This window comes from Xenopus laevis, chromosome 4L (assembly GCF_017654675.1).
Source record: "Xenopus laevis strain J_2021 chromosome 4L, Xenopus_laevis_v10.1, whole genome shotgun sequence".
NCBI lineage: Eukaryota > Metazoa > Chordata > Amphibia > Anura > Pipidae > Xenopus > Xenopus laevis.
This window is the reverse complement of record NC_054377.1, coordinates 4,273,301-4,293,245: the sequence shown is the minus strand read 5'-3', so window position 1 is coordinate 4,293,245 and position 19,945 is coordinate 4,273,301. Positions and strand designations below refer to the sequence as shown.

The following is a 19,945-nucleotide window of genomic DNA, read 5'->3' as shown; positions in this document are numbered from 1 at the left end:
TTCTATGGTCCAAATTCCCCTAGCAACCATGGATTGATTTGAATAATAGACTGGAATATGAATAGGAGAGGCCTGAATAGAAAGAGGAGGAATAAAAAGTAGCAATAACAATACATTTGTAGCCTTACAGAGCATTTGTTTTTTAGATGGGGTCAGTGACCCCCATTTGACATCTGGAAAGAGTCAGAAGTAAAAGAAAATAATTATAACATTTCTTTATTAGAATTGGCCATTCTATAACATATTAAAAGTTAAATAAAAGGTGAACCACGCCTTTAAGGCAAACTATTTTTTAAATAGTTTAAATGCGAAACCTTATTTTAGGGCAGTGGCACACGCTGCTACTGGGGGAAATTAGTCGGCCAGTGACAAATATTTTCTTCGGGCGACTAATCTCCCCTAAATGCCTGCCTGCCGGCTACAATGTAAATCGACGGTCGGGAGGGCACTTGGAGCGATTCGCACTGGAAGTTTCCTTGTGAGGCAACGGCAACGCTTCGGGCGAATTTGGAAAATGAATCGTTCCGAGCGCCATCCTGCCGACGATTTATATTCTAGCCAACGGGAAGGCATTTAGGGGAAATTAGTCGCCCGAAGAAGAGGAGATTTGTCGCTGGGCAACTAATCTCCCACAGTAGCAGCGTGAGCCAATGCCCTTACACTAACACCCTTTCCAGATAAGAGCAATAGCACTAGGAGCAATTTCCAGCCCAGGACATGACAATACCCTTAAAATCTCCCCCCATTCACCTTAAACTGCCACCCGAAACTGCCAACAGTCATCTAAATGTAGAAACTGCAACTCCAGGTGGTCAATGGAGGCAAGTTTGGGCGATTTGACCTCCACATCCCACTCTATTAATCCCCGCGTGAGTCAAAAGCTGGAAATTAACCCCCCATGTACTATTGCCCTTGTACGAAGCTTCCCAATCTGAACTCGGAAAATACATGGGACACGTTACATTTACCCTCTCCAAATTGAAAGGAAAGAACAAAAAGTTAAAACATTCTAAATATTATAGAATTGTCGCAATGTAATAGTAAAAAAAAAAAAATTAAACAAAGCTGCTAAACCGCAGTGCTAAAATATCGGTGCGTGCAAATGAATTAGGAAGCAACTGGCGGCTTTAACGGCTGCATGTGAAAATGCAATGAAATGTACGGAGGTTTGTGGGAAGATCAAGGGGAAATACCCATAGGACAAGCAGGGCTTATCTTTAACTGCCCCATAAATAAAAAAATTTAAGCAGAATGCCTTTGCAACAGAAGCAGTAGGGCAGCTCCGACTTCTATAAAGGGCCTATTTTCCCTTTAGAAAGAAGGAGTCTGCAGTATATGTCACATACTCCGAGGTATTGTATGGTGTGGAAGTGAGAAATGTTGAGACCACAAAGACATCACATAAAACCCATAGACTGCTCTTAACCTAAGATATGGGACAATAGCCTTGGGGCGGGTGACCTTTTCTACAACATCATATCTCAGAGGCATTGCTGTTCCATGTCCTAAATTTAGATTTCAATATTACTTATAATTAAAGGGAAAGAAAATGTCATTCTTGGGAGGAGTTCCCCTTTAATGTGGTGGCTGATCGGTTAAAATATATCTTATAAGAACATCAACAATAAAAAATAAAATAAAATCATCCGAAGACACCCTCAAGTGCAGTGAAGTCCACTCAAGACTCTATAAACATTTGGCACAATATAGGGCCTGGGTGGGGATCGTAGGGTGATCATTTCAGGAGAAGAAATGAGGTCTATGAAATGTCATGGGTCCATCTTTGTCAAAAATTACCTCCTAGACCAGTGCTGTTCAACTGTAACCAAAGAGTTGGACTGGTTATTCCCTATACTATGTATCTGTGGGCAGATGATGATCCAATCAGTGCTGCTGAAGACCATAAAAATCTCCTGGAGGGCCAATTTCAGCCTATGCTCCTCCAGCTGGACAACCCTGTCCTAGACCATCATCTTCTGTCTGGCAGTCAGTATTTATACAGTAACAATGTATCACACCAGACTTTCAGTACATTGTCTAATGTTCTGGCCAACTAGTTATCAGAAGACCTATCTACTTCCTTAGCTCAGTTCCTCAAAACCACCCCTCGACTAACTGTAGTCATCAGGTAACTTGAGTTTGGTGGTACTGATGGTGTCAGCCCATGGTTGTAACCTATCAAACCAATGTTTGAGCCACAAAATCACTATTGGCAGCCTTAATTTGAACTGCACTGGAGGAGTAAGGCTGGAGGTTTGAGGTGCATTACATTCTATGGATAGTGTTGCCTGATGACCTCAGTGATCGTGAGTTGATTCGGTGAATGTAGAAGCATTGGATTAAAACTAGAAGAAAAAACACTGTTTTTGGTCAACCAAACTGTAAACCATTTGGTAGCAACCCAACATTTTTGAATGGCCAACTAGTTGAGGGTTGACCTATCTATTCCTTAGCTCAGTTCCTCAAAACCACCCCTTGATTGACTGTAGTCATCAGGTAACTTGAGTTATGAGCTACTGAGGGTCATCTGATGTGCCAGCCCATGGATGTAACCAATCAAACCAATGTTTGAGCCACAAAATCACTATTGGCAGCTTTTTCTTCCAGTTGAACTGCACTGGAGGAGTAAGGCTGGAGGTTTGAGGTGCATTACATTCTAAGGAAAGTGTTGCCTGATAACCTCAGTGATCGTGAGTTGATTCAGTGAATGTAGAAGCATAGGTTAAAAATTAGAAGAAAAAAACACTGTTTTTGGTCAACCAAACTGTAAACCATTTGGTAGCAACCCAAACATTTTTGAATGCGGCAGCTCCGTTCACCAGGTTGGGGACTTGTAAACCACAACAAGATGGCCTGGTGCATATGGCAAAGTGCAAACCTAGAGCTTCTTTTCCCCTTAGCATCTGGCCAACGTGTCCAGAAACCTTCACAAGGTCACCATCACCAGAAATGTAAAGGAAAAGCCATTGTGCAGCGCAGCAGAAAGGCGACAGTCGTAGGGAAGGCCCCTCTAGGAAGGTGGATTAAGTGTTTTGGACCACAGGGTGCTCTGCACTTGCTGCACTATATCCTGAATAGAGGGGCCTGCCTCGTGGTACATAAGTGTTAGCACCTCTAGCAGAGCGTACATTAGTGGGACCCCCACGCTCATCAGTTCGTACATGTAGGCATAGCTTTGCTCGTTGTTTCTGACATGGCGATTGGCACCTTGTAACACACCGTGCATCCAGTTAGACAAGCGGCTGGGAATGGCAAGCAGATCCCGTGTCACCATAAGCGGCCAGCTTAGCGTTTTCCTACATAAGGAAGGAACGATACCTGGAGAGCTTTCCCCGGAACTGCTGCAGGCGCTGTAGGCACTGTCTGTGGCCACTTCAGCAGCTTCTGCCTCACCGCTTTTCCACGTCTTGTCCTCCTCCTGGAAAGCAGATGGGGGAGATGCTCACAAGGGGGCAATTCACCCAATAATACTCTCCACCCCCTACCAAAGAAGTCAAGTCAACTTTCTGGTAGAGTAATTAAAGTAAAGTATAGGGTTTCCCCCCGACAAACTCCGGGGGGGGGGGGGAGACGGGACTGTGACATAAGGGGCGTGGCTATGATGTGGTGATCAGCGATTAGCCAATCGCCGCGTCAATCTCAGGAAATTCTGCCCGGTTTTCCTAATTTGGGAAACCAGGCAGCCAATTTTGACCGGAACAGCCCTTTAACAAATCAAGCTGTCCGGGTCAAAACCAGACAAGTGGCAACCCTACAAGAAGGACCACCATCAGTAATCATGGGCCCCATACTAAGTTAACAGGACCATTTGGTATGTAGAATGAGGCCCTAATGAAAAGTAAAATACCCCTTCAGGGTCGGACTGGACTGGAGGGGCTCTGGGACAAAACCCATTGGGCCCTGCAGACCCAGACCCTGATGGATAATGTGGGCCATCACTGCCAAATGGGGCAAGGTAAAAGGTGGGCATGTGCGTGGGAGAGTAAGGCAGATTGATTTTGTCAGAGCTTACATCTGGGAGAGGTTTTAGAGGTTCACGGTAGGTGGGGTGGACCTCAGGTGGAAACCTAGTGAGCCCCACAAACCCCAGTTCAACATTGTAACCATGCTCACACCATGCCCATTATGAAAAAATCCCACCCATTGCATACCTCCCAACATTTTGGAAATAGAAAGAGGGACAAAAAGATTTTCCCATTTTGTGACCACACCCCTAATAACCATTTAAGTTTGAACACATTTCTGCGGTTTTTAGGTTATTACAGTTTTGCTAATGAAGGTGAATTGCCCTTTAAGCTGCAAATCACAGTTTCCCCAAGAGAACGGCTTATCTTAAATAGTTACAATTGTTTCTTCACTTATCTTTAATTGTTAAAAATGTATCTAAGTGCAACTGCCACATATTCTGGGATCTCTGCCAAAAGCCAATTTAGAAACTTTGTATCTTTTTTTGGCTGTTTAGTGCAGGAGATCAAAGATAAAGTCGGGACATTTCAGTAACAAACCCGGGACTGTGGGCTGAGCTGTCAAAATTGGGACTGTCCCGTGAAAAACATTAAAGTGCATTGTCCAACCCATGCCCACCCCACGCCAACCCTCCACTTTGTGACCTTTTTCATCTCTTGGGGTCCCCTCTGCCACAGGGCCCCTGACTGAGCTGCGCCCTAGAAATGTAACATAAAACCCATTGAAATTTCCCAGCCCAACACAAAATAGAACATATTAACTGGCACTTAAGTAAAATAATAAATTTGGGCATAAAAGGCCCGAAAATAGAACAAGCACCCCCTCCCCTCCCCCGTGTATCTCGAAACATGGAAACAGATAAAAGCTGCATATCCCAAAGGGTGGAGTCTAGGGGGGCTATAAATGGCAACAGCTGTTTCAGAGAAGTGCAGAGAACTATAAAAAGCAATAGATCAGCCGATTGGGTCACTGGGGCAAATGGTTTTATTGCACGAGTTTTAAAAAGCTAAATATAAAGACGTCAGGGCCCAGCATTCTGAATTCAGCCCTAGCAACAAGTAACCCTACCGCCAGAATGATGAAAGTACTAAAAATATTGGTCAAAAGAACTGATTGGTTGCTAAGGGTTACTAGACCTGCATGACTCCTTGCCTACTATTATAGAGGTGTATATCTGGCTAGAGAAACTCTCAGACCCCCTAGTACTTTTCCTTTAAATTCCTTCCGCTCTTCTTCCCGTCTCACCTGAGCCTTTGACTCCGTCCTTCGTTTCCGATGTTTGTTTTTGGAGAAAGAATGCATGAAATGCGGCTGGCAATAAAATTTACCTGCAAAACACAGAAGAAAATCCCGTTAAAATGCATTTGCCCTAAGCATTGTCCTTAACTACATTACCCAGCATCCTCAGCAAGCCAGATATAGGTATTAGGGTAGGACTACACGAATGATTTTGGCGCAATCCCACGCGCTGCGACATAACACCAGCATCAAGTCCGACGCGTTGATACGACGCAATACGACTGTCGGATGCAGACGCAGCGTGCAGCCTCTCTATCCGAAAGTAGTGTCATGTCAGATCAACGCTGCAACTTCATCCGACATTTCTATCTCTTACCATATTTTTGTCGCATCGCGTCATATCCCGCCGAAATCGTTTGCGTAGTCCTACCCTTAGAACCTCAGTGATTGCTGGACATTGATGTTGCAAAGGTGATACGTTGTACAAAGGAAAGCTGCATGGAATATGGCAGCCAGGGTTGCCATCAGGAATCTACCAGGTCTCATACTAGTACAGGTATGGGACCTGTTATCCAGAATCCTCGGAGACCTGGGGTTTTCCAGATAACGAATGTTTCTGGAATTTGGATCTTCATACTTTTTAAGTCTACTAGAAAAGCCTTTAAACATGAAATAAACCCAATAGGCTGGTTTTGCCTCCAATAAGGATTAACTATATCTTAGTTGGGATCAAGTACAAGCTACTGTTTTAATATTCCAAAATAAATTGAGGAAATCATTTTAAAAAATTTGGATTATTTGGATAAAATAATTATTTGGATAAAATGGAGTCTATGGGACATGGATCCCATACCTGTAAAGGTCCTCCCTTATAACCTTAACCCTAATACACTAACCCTACGCCTAACCCTAACCCTTATAAGGGGTCACAATTATTAGTTCATTGGTCACCCAGGTCCCTGGATGGAGACTCCTGCCAAAAAATGGGGCCCCAATGAAAAATAAAAAGGCCATTAATAAACAACCGTGCCCTTGATCACCCCAGTTAAGCCCCTTTAGGGATCTGCACAAACCTCATACTCTACACCACCCTCGAGTCACATTTTTGGGGCCCTTGACTGCAATACCCCCTATAACTCTCAGTCCACTTATAGCACTACCAGTTGCTTGACTCTATAGGACAGGTTCAATTTGTACAATATATGAGCAATCAACCCACCTTCTTCTACATTGAAGACGTAATTCCCCAGCCGGATGCTGGTGGAGCAGAAAGCGCACTTGAAACACTCCCGGTGGAAGAAGTGCCCCTCGGCGCTCAGCCGCTCCACCACGTAGACCCGCCTCTTGCAGAAATAGCAGGTGTCGCTCCCTCCGATATTGGCAGGAAACTCTTTTCGTAGCGACCCCTATAAATAAACATGTAATATACATTTATATAATTCATACACAGGGTTTCCTAGGGGCCCCATGCACAGGGCAATGATGTAGCACAGGAAAGGGGGTCCAATTCGTCACTTAAATCTTCATGCACCAACATCTTTAGACATCTATATTTTCATATCTCCATTTAAAGGAGAAGGAAAGGTTAAAAGTAAGAAAGCTTTATCAGAAAGGTGTATATAAATACATCAGTAAACCCTCAAAGTAATGTTGCTCTGAGTCCTCTGTCAAAAGAAACAGCACATTTCTTTCCTTCTATTGTGTACTCATGGGCTTCTGTATCAGACTTCCTGTTTTCAGCATAAACCTCCAGGGCTAGGGCTTGAGCATGCTCAGTTTGCTCCTCCCCTCCCTCCTCCCCTCCCTGCTGTAATCTGAGCCCAGAGCTATGAGTGAGCAGGGAGAGACTCAGGCAGGAAGTGATGTCACACCAAGCTAATATGGCAGCTTCTGTCCTAAACAAACAAAGAGAGCTTCTAGAGCTGTTACTCAGGTATGGTAAAGCATTCTGCAAAATAAATATAGTCTTATAGCTTGCACTATTGTGGCTAAACTATTGACAATGAACTGCTTTGGTAGCTTTCCTTCTCCTTTAAGCATAAAATAAATTTCGGCTCACTGGGAATCCAAATACAGAGTTGGCAACCAAGTGGGTGAGTTAGTGGCACAATCTGATCCAGTTTTACAAAATATTCCCAGAATTTTGGAAGAAATGAACACACACAGGTTTAGTTTTGACAAGCAGGTTTGATTATAGATCCCCTAGACTGTAAGCCTTAAAGGGATACTGTCATGGGGAAAAAACATTTGTTTCAAAATGAATCAGTTAATAGTGCTGCTCCAGCAGAATTATGAGCTGAAATACATTTCTCAAAAGAGCAAACAGATTTTTTTATATTCAATTTTGAAATCTGACATGGGGCTAGACATATTGTCAATTTCCCAGCTGCCCCAAGTCATGTGACTTGTGCCTGCACTTTAGGAGAGAAATGCTTTCTGGCTGGCTTTTTTGAAAAAAACATGTTTTCCGATGACAGGATCCCTTTAAGGATCAATGTTTAACCCTTTCTGTGACTGGCGTTGCATTCATGTATGTCCCAGACAGTGTGGAGCTTAGTGGGTCAAAGCCTTCGATCAATGGGATTCTATGGGCACATGACAAATTGGTAAGTGCAGTGGATCTGATAATGGATATCACAAGTGCAATGTGTATGATACAAATGTGTATGATACAAATCCCCCCCATGCAACTGTTTGTCTTGCATCATGCCTCTTTGTATTACAGTAATTGTAGTTCAACTGGGTTCATTCCAAATGATAACGCATGCAGCACTCTATGAACACAACGTGTGGGAGATTCCCCTGTGGTTGTACCTTTGGGGCACAGTGAGAAGAACTAGGAGATTCCGCAGTCCCATCCTCAGGCGCCTGAATTCAACACAAAGTCACCAAATTTATCCCAATCAGCCACAATAGCTGCAGTCAGTCCCTTCCTACCATGCACTCTACTATTCCCAGCTCCACCTTAATCTACATCCGAGTAGTCCTTATCCCATTGTAGAACTACAACTCCCAGCAGCCACTGACACCCCTAGAGTTATAGCCCCCTGTAGTGTTGCTGTAAATGTGAGTGGTGGGGAGCTGAGTGCACCATAGAGGGTTATGCAGTTTATGTGACTGCTGCATGTGTTGTAATCTAAAGCAGCTTTATGCATGAATTTTATGGCACAGATTTTGGATATTAAAGGGAACCTGTCACCCAGATGTAAAAAGCTGTATAATAGAAGTCCTTTTCTAATTAAACATGAAACCCAAATTCTTTTTCGTATTAGAACATCCACGCCAGTTATAAATGCATTTAAACATCTCAGCTGTCAATCATTTATTGCCTGCCCCACCTCTATGCCTTAAAGGATAAGTAAACTTTTAAAATAAGTGAATGTAAACTTGATGAGGGAGCTATTCTAAGAAATTTTGTCATTAGCATTCATTATTTATTATTTTCCATTCCAAGATATTAAGGGATACATGTACTTTTAATAGGAATTCATTTTGTTACAACAGCGCCACCTGCTGGTCAGTTTCCCACCAGTCTGACCAGCAAGTAGTCAAGGAATTTCATGTTCTTCTTCTTAGGAAAGATGTGAGAAAGGTTTCTAATTTAATTCCTACGGACAGGTTAATAAAACTCCCTCATCTGCCTCTTACCAAATCAGGAGACTTAGGTTTAGGTTTGTGATCACACATATAAAGATTGACAAGAACTTCAGCCACAGCACCGATTCCGCTGGAAACCTTTCCTACGGTCATCTACCCGGCAACAAGGAGAGGAAGGAAAAGAAATGATAGGAAATTATGAAAAGACGGGAAATGAAAGAAATTCAAAATGTCAGAGGGTCAACAAAGGAGGAAGGAAAGGACAGAAAGTTAGCAAATTAAAGGGAAGTGAAGAAAAAAAATAAATGCAAATATAGAATGAGGAAGTCAAGAAATGATAGGAAATAAGGAAAAGCAGGAAGTCTAAACTTCAAAGGAAGTTGAGAAATAACCAAAAACAAACCAGCAGAATGTGTTAGTAATTTCCCAGTGTCTGCGCCTGCACTGGGGACATAAATATTGCGGTGACAGGCCCTGGTTATCAACATGTTGGGGTGTTATAATGTCACATCATATACTGGAGGGCAACTGGACCCCCAACCATCAAAACTAATGGTCCGAAGTTAGTAGTTTAGACAGTGGGAATGTATCAAACATGTGAAAGCTAAAGTGGTTATAGGTGTCAGTCTCTGTCCATCTCTATTAGGAACAGAGTTTCCCATGACAGATCAATCAAGCAGTGTTATTATAGGAAAACCAACACAGAAACATTATTTACCCTTTAAACATGGAAAAACACGTGTGCAGTAAGTCTTAGTGTCAGTACAATTCTACTGGATTCCTCTCTAAATAAATTCTCTATTTGATTAGTAGCTCTATTTCATTGCCCCAGTCACAGTTTAAATAGAACATGTATTAAGGGGTAATGTACCCCCTACTGTAAATGATAAGGATATTAGAAGTCACTGAGGGGTTGTTCTGTGACCATATAAAGGCAAAAGGCTGCAGGCTGAGTTATACAGGGAACTCTGAGTATCACTCATGTATTATAAGGGATAATGTACCCCCCCTACTGTAAATGATAAGGATATTAGAAGTCACTGAGGGGTTGTTCTGTGACCATATAAAGGCACAAGGCTGCAGGCTGAGTTATACAGGGAACTCTGAGTATCACTCATGTATTATAAGGGATAATGTACCCCCTACTGTAAATGATAAGGATATTAGAAGTCACTGAGGGGTTGTTCTGTGACCATATAAAGGCACAAGGCTGCAGGCTGAGTTATACAGGGAACTCTGAGTATCACTCATGTATTATAAGGGATAATGTACCCCCTACTGTAAATGATAAGGATATTAGAAGTCACTGAGGGGTTGTTCTGTGACCATATAAAGGCACAAGGCTGCAGGCTGAGTTATACAGGGAACTCTGAGTATCACTCATGTATTATAAGGGATAATGTACCCCCTACTGTAAATGATAAGGATATTAGAAGTCACTGATGGGTTGTTCTGTGACCATATAAAGACACAAGGCTGCAGGCTGAGTTATACAGGGAACTCTGAGTATCACTCATGTATTATAAGGGAAAATGTATCCCCTACTGTAAATGATAAGGATATTAGACGTTACTGATTGTATCAGTCAGTTTATTTGGCTTCTGATGAAACAGACACTAATGTATGAATGATAAAGGGACCTAAGACTGTAAGCTCCACTTGGACAGGTTCTGAGGTGAATGAGAAAGAATATCTTAGAGGATACTTTAACATGTTATTTAAATGAAGAATTATAATAAATAAAATAGCAAGTGAATGACTGTTACATTTTAACAGCAATGACCACTAGGTGGTGCTCTGTGCTTGAGATAATTACATATGTGTTGACTGGTGCATACAATATGGCAGCTCCATGTTTGTTTATTAATACAAATATTGTATGGGCAGACTGTATGCTATACCCTCATACTGTGCTGTTACCAAAGGGAAATTGGAAATAACTCACTTTATGAATGGAGGACGTTATTCCTTTACAATCTGCTGTAATAACACAATAGGCTGAAATCCCAAATCTGTCTGATTCACTTTCAGCTTCTCACTCACTTCCTCTGGCAAAATGTGCTACAATGAGCAGCATGTCTTGGAAAGGATCAACATTCCTCTCAAAACATTCTCGGAATGTTTAATGTTTGGATCCTGGTTACAATAATTACGGAATATTCCAACATCCAGCAACTAAAACACAAGCCATGTTATACTCTACACAACAGTTGGGACCTGGGCCTTTATTCAGCATCAACTCTATATTGCCATATTGATTCCCTTAGACAGTACAGTATAAGGGTATAGCTTATTGTGTGCCCAGAACATTCCTTCTCTGTATATTTGTATTTATACATATGGGAGGAGGAGGTGCCATATTGATTCCCTTAGACTGTACAGTATGAGGGTATAGCTTATTGTGTGCCCAGAACATTCCTTCTCTGTATATTTGTATTTATACATATGGGAGGAGGAGGTGCCATATTGATTCCCTTAGACAGTACAGTATGAGGCTATAGCTTATTGTGTGCCCAGAACATTCCTTCTCTGTATATTTGTATTTATACATATGGGAGGAGGAGGTGCCATATTGATTCCCTTAGACAGTACAGTATGAGGGTATAGCTTATTGTGTGCCCAGAACATTCCTTCTCTGTATATTTGTATTTATACATATGGGAGGAGGAGGTGCCATATTGATTCCCTTAGACAGTACAGTATGAGGGTATAGCTTATTGTGTGCCCAGAACATTCCTTCTCTGTATATTTGTATTTATACATATGGGAGGAGGAGGTGCCATATTGATTCCCTTAGACAGTACAGTATGAGGGTATAGCTTATTGTGTGCCCAGAACATTCCTTCTCTGTATATTTGTATTTATATAAACCTTAATCCTAATGAGCCTGGAGTAACTATCTGTTCAGACTCTCACTACCTACAAAGGATTTTCCAGCCAGGATCCATAAGCTTACAGTAAATTCCTCTCCCTTATCAGCTCAGTGATAGCCGGGGGCTAGAGGTCAGAGACTCACCTTGCACCACAGGTAATACTGCCTCATTTACAGAACAGGACAGGAATGCGCTTCCTTTGAACTAAAACTTATTGCTTTTGGGCAAAATTCCAACAAAGAATAAAGAGACGATGGCCCTTTAATTGATGTTCCCATAGTCTGTGTCTCATGGAAATAGTGAAATTAAAAAGCACAATATATTGCACAATGGAAACAGCAGCTGACTCTGTGAATCAGATAAAGTCAAAGTGAGAGAACAGGAAGGGCAATGCAGAGACTGGCTGAGTGGGAGCGACCAAACTGCTTATCATATGCTGGATGGTGTAGGAAGATAATCATTCGAGCTCCCGGGGTGCACAATAACTGGTTCCCAGAGCTGCTCAGGAATATAGAATCTCATATCTGCTGTGCTTTTTGTTCTGTTGGGACATAAATGGATTCACCAAAGGGGAGATCTCCCTCAGCAGCAATATAATGCAGAGCCCGGCGGGAATTAATTCCTAAGTGTTTATTGTATAAGCCTTAAACTGGAACGGACCACTGGTTTGCTACTGAGCTGCTACTGGTGTCTCCACCATTGCACGGCTGGTTTTAGGGAAGGGCAGAAGCTTTCTGTGGTTTTTATGTGTTCTTACAGTTTTGCTAATGAAGGTGAATTGCCCTTTAAGCTGCAAATCACAAATTTCCCCAAGAGACCTGCTTATCTTAAATTGTAACAATTGTTTATTTGCTTGTCTTAAATTGTTAAAAGGTATCTAAAATATTTAATGGGAAAAAAAACAAATTTTTCGGGATTTATACCCCGAGGATGAAAAAAAGTCAGAATCCGAAAATCCGGCATCTCAGAACTGTCGAGGTTACATATAAGTCAATGGGAGAAGTCCCGAAGATATCTTGATCTGCGCTGGGTTTTGTGCAATAATCCAAAGAAAAAAATCATACAATTATTATTTTTTTTTTACAATTTTTTCGGGTTTTTTTCCCGCACAGAAAATTTTTGGCAAAATGTATTGATAAATAAAGGGGAAAAACCCATGCAGAGTATTTTTCAGAAAATAATTAGATAAATTCGGACTTTGATAAATGGGCCTTCCCGTATCTAATCTGGGCTCTCTGCTAAAAGCCAATTAAGTTAAAAATTTTGTATCTTTTTCTGGCTGTTCAGTGCAGGAGATCAAAGAGAAAGTCGGGACATTTCAGTAACAATCTGGGACTGTGAAAAATCGGGACTGTCCTGCAAAAAACAGGACAGTTGGGAGGTATGCAACAGATTCAGAGAGGGGTGTTGTTGAACAGTTGCATGCTGGGAGCTGAAACCTGGTGCCCAACACTGAAACACCTGGTGCCCAATTTAGCTTTATGCATACGGCTGGGAGCTGCCATACTGTTTGTCTCAGCAGTCTCCATTACGTTCAGGTTTCTCTGGGATCAGCAAACTGCATATAGATGTCAGTAGAGTGATTCCATGGGAAAGCGGCCGTCCCTAAGACCCTGAGAGCTGAGGAATCGTGCATTTATGTGACTGCATCGCAGCCAGTCCCCATCACTCCCGTTCCATGCATTCAGGATGCTCATCAGTAGATCGCAGGAAAGAAAAACTTCCTGATTAGATGAGCAAACGTGAGACCGGGATCACCAGACCCCTGGGCCCTGCCTATAAAGCATAATAAAGCTGGAATATTCTGTAGCCCACAATAACATATTGCCTTAATCTACATAGTCATTAGAAAAGAACCATAAATGGGTATGTTTGCCTTTAATTCTGATTGTATTTACAAAGGCAACAAGGTTCGGGGAGTTGTGCTGAATCAGGGCAAACTGATAACAAAACCCTTTCGCTTCCAGAATAATAACACGGGGCCCGGCTGTACATTGTGCAGGGGTTATAGAATACATAGGTTTGGGACTCATTGGTACCAAGGCAGTTGCTGTTGGACTGCAACTCCCAGCAGCTGAAAGGATGTATCCCTTATTGTAACAGTCTAATGTAATGTCAAACTGTATATAAGAAAAGACACGGCCCAGATGGGTACCAAGCTCTATGCACCTGCTGGGCGTCCTCATTCACACTCCCAGCTTATTAGTCTTATACTGAGACTTGATAGTCCCTATAAAGGGCAAGTAAACATAGTGTATCGTGTCTCTGCCTAGTGTTGGGGGTTAAACTATCCTTGGCTTCTGTTTAACCTTTTCAATGCTGTCTACACGGCTACCATTGGTTTGCCCCTTAGAGTCTATGCTTCCAGGTGTCGTAATAGGGGGTTAACTATCTATAGCCAATCCATCCCCAGGTCACCTGTGCAGGTTAGTCAGTGCATAGAAGACAGATGCATGCTGGGAGCAGCACTATAATAATATCACAATGATAAAATCATTAACTGTTGGTTGTTAGACGTAAAGATACAATAAACCTTCATTTTAATCTCCCGAAGGATTTTTATGTTAAAAAAAGGATTACTTCCCCTTTAATAATATCTCTGTCTCATTAAACAATGTGCTCAAGGTTTCCAAAACGTACAGGACCCCGTTACTTATAAAAACCATTAGCATGCAGATAGAACTCACAGGTTTGATAATAAAGGTGCCAATGTACTGCAAGCAAACACATTAAGCCCCGAAAATTCACCAATACCTGTCCCGGATCAGGGAAGAACAGACTTTGCTTAGTAGCCCGGCTCTCAGCGTTAACCCCCAGCGCTATAATCTAATGGAGAGACAGAGGAGGGATTGAGAAGACAAACTGCAGATCAGGCTGTGTTGGCAAAGGATCATGGGATTTGTAGGAGGCTTGGGCTCTGTGCCAAGGTGATTTCATGCATTACTGACAAACCTGCAGTTACCTAATAAAATGCAAGTAATGTAAAGCCTATCTCTCTAACCGTGCAGGCTCACTTAAAGGGGCAGATTTACTAAAGGGCGAATTGTCGCCAGCGACCGATTCGCACTCTTCGCCAGGCGCAAATTCATTACCTCTTCGCTAATTCACTAATATGCGAAGTTGCGTCCTAGGCGCCGAATGCTGGCGACTTTTCGCTGGCGATACTTCTTCATAGCGAAGATTTGCTAGCGTTCGTTTGTGCCTAGCGAAAAGTCGCTAGTGATCTTACGCTTAGGTCAATTTGAAGTTGTATGGGCGTCTTTATTATTGATGTTGGTGAAAATGCCTGATTATTATTATTATTATTATTATTGCTAATATTCAGGGAAGCAACATAAAGACAAAAGAGATCATATAATGCCCTACACATGAGCCCGCTGTAAAATGAATGTTCCATGGACCTCAAATGTCTGGGGAAAAATGTTAACCCAAAAAAGTTCAAGTCAGGACTTTTTGCAGGCAATCCCGCTTAAAAAAAGGAAAAGTCGCCAGCGTTTTTTTCAACTTTAATGCCTTTTCGGCAAACAGGATGTGATGTAAGTGACGTAGGATTGAAGAAGAGGAAGCTTCATTTTATCAGTTCCCCTGGTGGTGAAGTCAAGTCTGGCTAAAGAGGTAACGTTCAGTAAAATCCGTGAAAAGTCGCCTGGCGATAGAGTGCGAACAAATGTTGGCGACGATCTCTTTCTTTAGCGAATTGTCGCCTGCGCCTGTTAGTGAATTGCCGATGTCCCTGCGGATGTGATTTCCGGCGAAAAGTCGCTAGCGTTAGCCAATTCGCCCCTTAGTAAATCTGCCCCATGTTCAGGCTGCGTTTGTGGGTGATTTTCCTCGCTGCTGAAAGAAGAGTTGGCAACTGATATCTGTGCACTAAAAGCCCTGTCCTTAGCAACCTGCCCCCACCCCGAAGCTTCAGCTATGTGAGCTCTTGTATGTGCAGGCAGAAACAACTGGCAGTCAGCAACAACTGGCAGTCAGCAGCAACTGGCAGTCAGCAAGCTTTGCAACCAACGGATGCAGTCTAAAATGGTATGAAAGTGAACTCAGAAAGGGCCTCATACACCAGCCGATAAAAGCTGCCGACCGAGACCGAAAGTCGGGCAGATCTCGATCGGGCAGGTTAAAAAATCCTGTTGGATCGCGGGAGTATCTGTGCGTTTAGATGGTCCCACGAACCGACCGCCCGTATCGGATGCATTATGATCCGATCATTGGGCCCTAGGCAGGGCCGGAACTAGGGGTAGGAGTAGGCACGTGCCTAGGGTGCAAAGGTGGAGGGGCGCCAGGCACGTATTTACTCCTACCCCATGTCCGGTCCTTTCTCTGCCGACCGCCCATCTGTGAGTACGCATGCCTCGATTCGCGCATGCGCAGAAGCGTCTATGCGCTGAAGTGTCTTTTCGCGCATGCACAGAAGCGCGCAACTAGCCGGCGCAGCAGCCAGCCAGGCTGCCTAGGGCGCCTGCCCGGCTCTGGCCCTAGGGCCCACGATCGGATCAGCCCGATATCGCCCACCTCAATGTGGGCATATCGGGGAGAGATCCGCTCGTTTGGTGGATCTCTACATCTATGGCCACCTTTAGCCTGATATATATTACTCTTTTCATTTTGAGCTCAAACCATTCCTCCCCTTCCCAGTAGCAAAAGTCTCTCTCTTTCACTTGGTGTAAGAAAGTGAGCCTGCCCAGGCCGGTGGATAGGCTTTACTGCATTTCATGATTTAATAAATGGTTTAGTCGTGGTGTTTGGGAAAGGTTAGCCATGAAAAGAAACCCAATGCGGAGAGTTACCTTTTTAGAGGGCGCAGAAGAGGGGGATGATTCGGAAGCAGATGAAGATGAAAGAAGAGGAGGCGGATCAGGAGTTCGGGAGCTGTTGTAAGGGATTTGGGGAGAGTGATGGGATAAGCCATGGGAGGGAAGTTTATTCTGTTCGGAGCAGAAGGACAGGAAATATTAGATGACGGGATCAGAAGGATTTCCCCAAATACAACAAAGGAACAAGCGGCATGCGAAATAGACTAAGACATACATTCCCCCAGACTTCCCAATATTATATATATATTTATATATCTCCATGTATTTATCAACAGAACCTCATAGTCTGGCTGTTACTGACCCGCTCTATAAACAGCCCGACTGCTGCAGAACAAGATCCATCGCTCACCCTAAAACTTCAAAGCTTCGTTAGGTAAATATCCCTGATTCTTCAGAGTGACGAACAATAGTAACAGAACATAAATCAAAGGGGAACTGTCACTAATATACACAGGCTGTGTTATAATACTTTATGATGTAGCTCTTTACTTTTACTGTCATTTAGCTTTTTATTCAGCAGCTCTCCAGTTTGTAATTTCAGCCATCTGGTTGCTAGGATACAAATTCCCCTAGCAACCATGCATTGATTTAAATAAGAGACCGGAATATGAATAGGAGAGGCCTGAATAGAAAGATGAATAATAAAGAGTAGAAATAACAATACATTAGTTGCCTTGCAGAGCATTTTTTTAAAAGGGGTCAGCGACCCCCATTTGAAAACTGGAAAGAGTCAGAAGAAAAAGGCAAATAAATGAAAAAAAAAACTAGAAATAGTGAAGACCAGTTGAAAAGTTGCTAAGAATTAGACATTCTACTAAAAGTTGACTTAAAGGCAAATTACCCCTTTAATAAGGTTTGTTTCTCAACTAAAAAAAAAATTCCAAAATTCCACCAGTAAGACTGATTTCGGTTATCGTGACCCAAGCAATAATTTACGGAATTCACTTGTCCAGTCAGAGAGATTAGCACAGACCTTCTCAAGGGTCAAAGCGTTTCACATCTATATCAGGAATTCCCTGAATTCCTCACTCAAGGCAAAGTAAACTGCTTTTTGGAAACATTTCAGACTGTGGGACTATATTTATTCACCTTGGGCAAATCCACAGAGCCGAACAAGGAGGCCAGGTGAGCAGCCTTCTCCTTTATGTTCTTTTTGTGAAATTCTCTGTTTGCTAAATTCTGAGCCCGTTTCTGTAGCAACAGGGAGAGGGAAAGGAAGGAAGGAAAGAAAAGAGAATTGTAGCACAGGAAGGAGGAATAACTACAACAAGAATAAAGATCAAAGTCACAGGAACTCTAATGCCAAGAGATGAGAGGCCGACACTTTCCCTGAGCAACGTGGAAAAACTGCCAAATGCAATATTAACGTACATTATATGTGACACTCGGGGACTCTAAACTCTCTGCCTTTAAGCTGCTTGGAACTACAGCTCCCAGCATCACAAAACACATTCTAAAACTGGTCCCTGGGAACAATTCAGCAGGAACAGCCCAGTAAGTTTAGTAATAGTCTGTACAGAGAGATCCCACAAAACTATGGCAGCATAGCTATTCCCTGTACTAAGCACAATTCAGCAGGAACAGCCCAGTAAGTTTACTAATAGTCTGTACAGAGAGATCCCATAAAACTATGGCAGCATAGGTATTCCCTGTACTAAGCACAATTCAGCAGGAACAGCCCCTAAGTTTGCTCATAGTCTGTACAGAGAGATCCCATAAAACTATGGCAGCATAGGTATTCCCTGTACTAAGCACAATTCAGCAGGAACAGCCCCTAAGTTTGCTCATAGTCTGTACAGAGAGATCCCATAAAACTATGGCAGCATAGGTATTCCTCTGTACTAAGCACAATTCAGCAGGAACAGTCCCCTAAGTTTGCTCATAGTCTGTACAGAGAGATCCCATAAAACTATGGCAGCATAGCTATTCCCTGTACTAAGCACAATTCAGCAGGAACAGCCCAGTAAGTTTACTAATAGTCTGTACAGAGAGATCCCATAAAACTATGGCAACATAGGTATTCCCCTGTACTAAGCACAATTCAGCAGGAACAGTCCCTAAGTTTGCTCATAGTCTGTACAGAGAGATCCCATAAAACTATGGCAGCAAAGATATTCCCTGTACTAAGCACAATCCAACAAAGACATTATAAGGAATTTTGAACCTTTAAGAAGGTGTTAGAGCAACAAGTTGGGCAGCCCTAACTTTATTAATTACTGTAATTACCAAAAGGATGCTGGGAATTGTAGTTCATCCACAGCTGTAAAGGTATAAGCCCATAATCTCTGCCCAGTTAACACAAACACATATTGATTAATTTACTGGGGAATCAGATAGAGAATTATTATGACTGGCTGAGCTGTGTCTGTCGCTAATATTATGGGGTCATACAGTTTAATATCAATGTGATTAAATGGCACAGAATTAGGAGACAAAGCAATGAATGAAGGTAAAAGGTGAAGAGTCGGGGGGTTATTCACCTGCTGAGCTTTCTCTTCGAGGTCTTGGAGGCGTTCGAGTATATTAGAGAGGACGAGAGCAGAGGGACAGGCAGAAGAGAAAGACTCGCTCCTTTCCAGGTCGTCAGGGTGGGACTCCGCTCTCTGTACAACTCTCAGCTCACGAGTCGGTTTAGGTGGTGCAGGCCTAGACTGTACGGGTGGTCTGACCACCGACTGTGTCCTACCTACCGCCTGGAACTAGGGGAGAAACTGCAAGTGAATAAAAGGGATTGTGCAGGCCTTGGGGGGTACACAAACACAGTGCAAGTTGCATGCATGGGCATATGGGCTAGTGACCCCTCTGGGGCTGTAACTCAAGGGTTAATACTTGTAGGAGTCATAATCTACACCCCAGTGTCTATGTTGGTCAAACGCCTGACCTCCCTCATTCTATCATTGATATCCGTTGCTTTGTCAATTTGACCAGTGGTACTGGCAGTTTCAAGTAATGTGGCAGCTAGAGGCACTAGGGGGGATACAGGGGAATAGGGGACATTCAGATCTCTATTGAAGCCCCAAATTATCTCATCATTCATGGAGCCCTGCCCTCCGCTATCAGAAAGGTCCTTCATGCATTAAAGTCGTACCTGCCTTTTAGTCTCGGGCTGCGGCAGACTGGGGGATGGATCCGGAGGTTTAGCAAAGCGAGGGTTAACAGGAGGAGGATCAGTAAGGGGTGCAGTCGCTGCCTGATCTACATCGGAGAGGGTTAAAGACTCCTTCAAGGACAGTAAGGCAGAGAAACACATGATTAGCAAGAGCAGCAATGGTTAACCGACAAGTCTTTCAACATTACTGAACTACAAGTCCCAGAAGGAATGCTGGGAGTTGTAGTTGGTAGCAGCCAGTTGACCAAGCCTAAGCAAGAAAAAGTACAAGAGAGAGATTAATGTGAATAGAGAAAAGCAATGGAAAGCGACCCAAGTTCTGCCGTCTGTCATGTTGCATTAGA

The 19,945-nt window shown here is 42.9% G+C and overlaps 1 protein-coding gene across 11 annotated transcripts in view; it reads right to left on the bottom strand.

Annotated features, from left to right (window-relative positions):
- Positions 1-19,945, bottom strand: part of LOC108713737 (F-actin-monooxygenase mical2) — a 118,337-nt gene that overhangs the window by 35,213 nt on the left and 63,179 nt on the right. For 5 of the 11 annotated variants that reach the window (XM_041589726.1, XM_041589725.1, XM_041589727.1 and 2 more), the window contains exons 17-26: positions 19,581-19,712; positions 18,973-19,191; positions 17,582-17,683; positions 16,466-16,603; positions 14,430-14,501; positions 8,854-8,955; positions 8,020-8,073; positions 6,425-6,611; positions 5,212-5,294; positions 3,319-3,418 (exon numbers count right to left, since the gene is read on the bottom strand). In XM_041589726.1, the coding sequence (XP_041445660.1) occupies positions 3,319-3,418; positions 5,212-5,294; positions 6,425-6,611; positions 8,020-8,073; positions 8,854-8,955; positions 14,430-14,501; positions 16,466-16,603; positions 17,582-17,683; positions 18,973-19,191; positions 19,581-19,712 (1,189 nt within the window). Of the gene's footprint in view, positions 1-244; positions 3,419-5,211; positions 5,295-6,424; positions 6,612-8,019; positions 8,074-8,853; positions 8,956-14,429; positions 14,502-16,465; positions 16,604-17,581; positions 17,684-18,972; positions 19,192-19,580; positions 19,713-19,945 lie in introns of those variants that run through there. The other 6 variants (XM_041589729.1, XM_041589728.1, XM_041589731.1 and 3 more) reach the window with 6 other exon arrangements.